At 44.3% G+C, this 3,470-nt stretch overlaps 1 protein-coding gene across 1 annotated transcript; it reads right to left on the reverse strand.

Annotated features, from left to right (window-relative positions):
• Positions 1-410: 410 nt before the first annotated feature.
• On the reverse strand, positions 411-1,422 carry SARC_10993 (hypothetical protein; the record flags this gene model as incomplete). Its single annotated transcript, XM_014294934.1, has 2 exons — positions 1,161-1,422; positions 411-1,057 (listed from the first exon to the last, which is right to left on the reverse strand). The coding sequence occupies exons 1-2, from the start codon at positions 1,339-1,341 to the stop codon at positions 411-413; spliced, it is 828 nt and encodes a 275-aa protein (XP_014150409.1). The 5' UTR covers positions 1,342-1,422.
• Between the last annotated feature and the right edge of the window lie 2,048 nt (positions 1,423-3,470).

Consider the following 3,470-nt stretch of genomic DNA (forward strand, 5'->3'; position numbering starts at 1 on the left):
TTTAGGGTTTAGACATTCTCGCACGCTCAGTGCTAAAAACGTCTTTATTCCAACTACCTACTACATTCTCGCACGCTCAGTGCTATGAACACCTCCATTCCAACTACCTACTACATTCTCGCACGCTCAGTGGTATGAACATCTTTATTCTAGCTACCTACTACATTCTCGCACGCTCAGTGCTATGAACACCTCCATTCCAACTACCTACTACATTCTCGCTCGCTCAGTGCTATGAACACCTCCATTCCAACTACCTACTACATTCTCGCACGCTCAGTGCTATGAACATCTTTATTCTAACTACCTACTACATTCTCATAAGCTCAGTGCTATGAAAATCTATATTTCAACTACCTACTACATTCTCGCACTCTCAGTGCTAAGAACATCTTTATTCCAACTACCTACTACATTCTCATATGCTGAGTGCTACGAAAATCTTTATTCCAACTACCTACTACACGTGCATCTTTGCAGTTGCTACCATTGTATTGACGTGCATCTTTGCTACCATTGTATTGACGTGCATCTTTTGCTACCATTGTATTGACGTGCATCTTTGCATTGACGTGCATCTTTGCAGTTGCTACCATTGTATTGACGTGCATCTTTGCATTGACGTGCATCTTTGCAGTTGCTACCATTGTATTGACGTGCATCTTTGCAGTTGCTACCATTGTATTGACGTGGACCTTTGCAGTTGCTACCATTGTATTGATGTGCATCTTTGCAGTTGCCACCATTGTATTGACGTGTACCTTTGCAGTTGCTACCATTGTATTGACGTGCATCTTTGCAGTTGCTATCATTGTATTGACGTGCATCTTTGCAGTTGCTACCATTGTACTGACGTGCATCTTTGCAGTTGCTACCATTGTACTGACGTGCATCTTTGCAGTTGCTACCATTGTATTGACGTGCATTTTTGCAGTTGCTACTATGTATTGACGTGTATCTTTGCAGTTTCTACCATTGTATTGACGTGCATCTTTGCAGTTGCTACCATTGTACTGACGTGCATCTTTGCAGTTGCTACCATTGTATTGACGTGTACCTTTGTGCGCGTGTTGTGTGAAGGGCTCCATCCACATAGACAACCAGCAAAGACGTCCAAGCCTTTGTCACAGCTCACGTGCATTCGCGTTGTATCGATATACCTTGGCCTGTGCTACCTACTGAAGTGATCTCGTATGGGCTACCCAGTGGTGTGACATCATTTATGATAATCAATGGTGTAACTTCGCATGTGCTACCCACGTGTTTAAGCTCGCATGTGCTACCCACTGATATAACTTCGCATGTGCTACCCACTGAAGTGATCTCGCATGAGCTACCCATTGGTATAACCGTACTTGTGCTACCCACGTGTGTATGCTCGCATGTGCTACCCACTTATGTAACTTCGCATGTGCTACCCACGTGTGTACCTGCACTTAAACTTTAACTCGTATACTGTCCTGATGCCATCCTCACGTTACTGTTCGCTTGTATCGTCCACTTGGATACCTTCACCGCACCTCGTGCGCCCCCCTTCCCTTCATCCAGCCCACCCATGTAGTCTTATTTTAAGGTTTAGGGTTTTGGTTTCAGGGTTTTAGGGTTTGGCTCCGCATCCACTCCCGATTTATACTTCCTTTCACGCCACACACGCGCGAGTATACACAAGCGCTTGATGCACACGTACACCAGAACACACACAGCAACCACAGCCAACGTCCACTGGAGACACTGTGCGCGGAGCAAGGAGGCATTGTGGTCATGCAGCTGCAGCATGTGGTTAAGCACTACCCGAAGCTCATCGATGTCCACTACTTGGTCACGGGCCCTGGGTCATGGGAGAGGGGACAGGGTGGGGAGGTAGGTAGGTATGGGAAACTGTGAGTGTGTATGCGAATGTGGGTGTGTGTAGGGTTGGGTCACAGCAATACCAGATAGTACATACACACCTGTGAGAAGTGGTGTATGTTTTAGGTATCCCTAGATTGAAACAACTGTCAAACGATAGTACATACACACCTGTGAGAAGCCGTGTATGTACATGCATAGACTGTGTGTATTACACACACACAACACCTGTAAGAAGCCGTGTATGTACATGCATAGACTATGTGTATCACACACACACACACCTGTGAGAAGCCGTGTATGTACATGCATAGACTATGCGTATTACACACACATACCTGTGAGAAGCCGTGTATGTACATGCATAGACTATGTGTATTTCACACACACACACCTGTGAGAAGCCGTGTGTGTACATGCATGGACTATGCGTATTACACACACACACACACCTGTAGAATTCGTAGTCGTTCTCCGAGGCCTTGGAGAGGTAGGTATGGAACGCAGCGGCGGGGTTTGTGTTGACCCAGGTCTTGTAGTGCATGCCTAGCACGTGCATGAGATTGCGGTATCCCCTGTGTATGTGCATGCATGGACGGAGAGAGGGTGAGCCTAGTATATATACCAGACAAACAGGGATTTGGGAAGACGAGCATTGGTATATTGTTGTGTGCAGGTGCATATAACATGGATACATATACAAGTGTGTGTAGGTAAACATCTGCTTGTGCATATAACATAGGTGTATTCTATACATGTGCGTGTAGGTAAACATCTGCAGGTGCATACAACATGTACATTTCTACTACAACACTATAACCCTAAAACCTTTAGACTCGGGAGATTGAGAGAGATCAGTTGACACCACTGTGTTCTTGCTAAGACGTGGTATGTCTTTTTGTCACGGTTCTAGAACGAATGGGGTGCCCTATATAATTACCATTTTTGGAAGCCGTAGGGTTGCAATTCCAAAACCTTCGCCTCTGGATGCAGCCAGAAGATGTTGGAAAGACCCGCCCCATGAATACCTACCAGGAGCGAAGCCTGGCGTGTGCGGATGATCTGCAGGAGTTAATATATGTCGGTAGGTATTAGTGTGGGTGGTGACAGGAATTAATATATGTAGGTAGGTATTAGTGTGAGTGGTGACAGGAATTAATATATGATGGTAAGTATGAGTGTATGTGATGACATAAATTAATATGTGTAGAGTGCGTGTGGTGACAGGAATTATAATATGTAGGTAAGTGTAAGTGTGTGTGGGGAATGTATAATGGCAAATATTAGTTTATGTGGTAAACGTATGCATGTGAATGATACCGTGTGGTCCCCTAACATCGGGCCACATTATGTATACAGCTGCGATGTATACCTACTAGCAGCAGAGTCTGATGTGTGCGGGTAATCTACAAACGTAAACATACATGCTAGCAGGTATATAGATACATGATGTATGTGTGTATGTGAAAGTTCCCATTACACTCTATTGCAGCTGTTATGCATACCTACTAACAACAAGGCATGGCCTGTGCGGATTAATATTAGGAAATTGCATACATGAAAACCATCAAGATATTATATATATATATATATATATATATACACTTATTTGCAACTGTAGT

Source organism: Sphaeroforma arctica, assembly GCF_001186125.1.
Source record: "Sphaeroforma arctica JP610 unplaced genomic scaffold supercont1.1479, whole genome shotgun sequence".
NCBI classification, from domain to species: domain Eukaryota; class Ichthyosporea; order Ichthyophonida; genus Sphaeroforma; species Sphaeroforma arctica.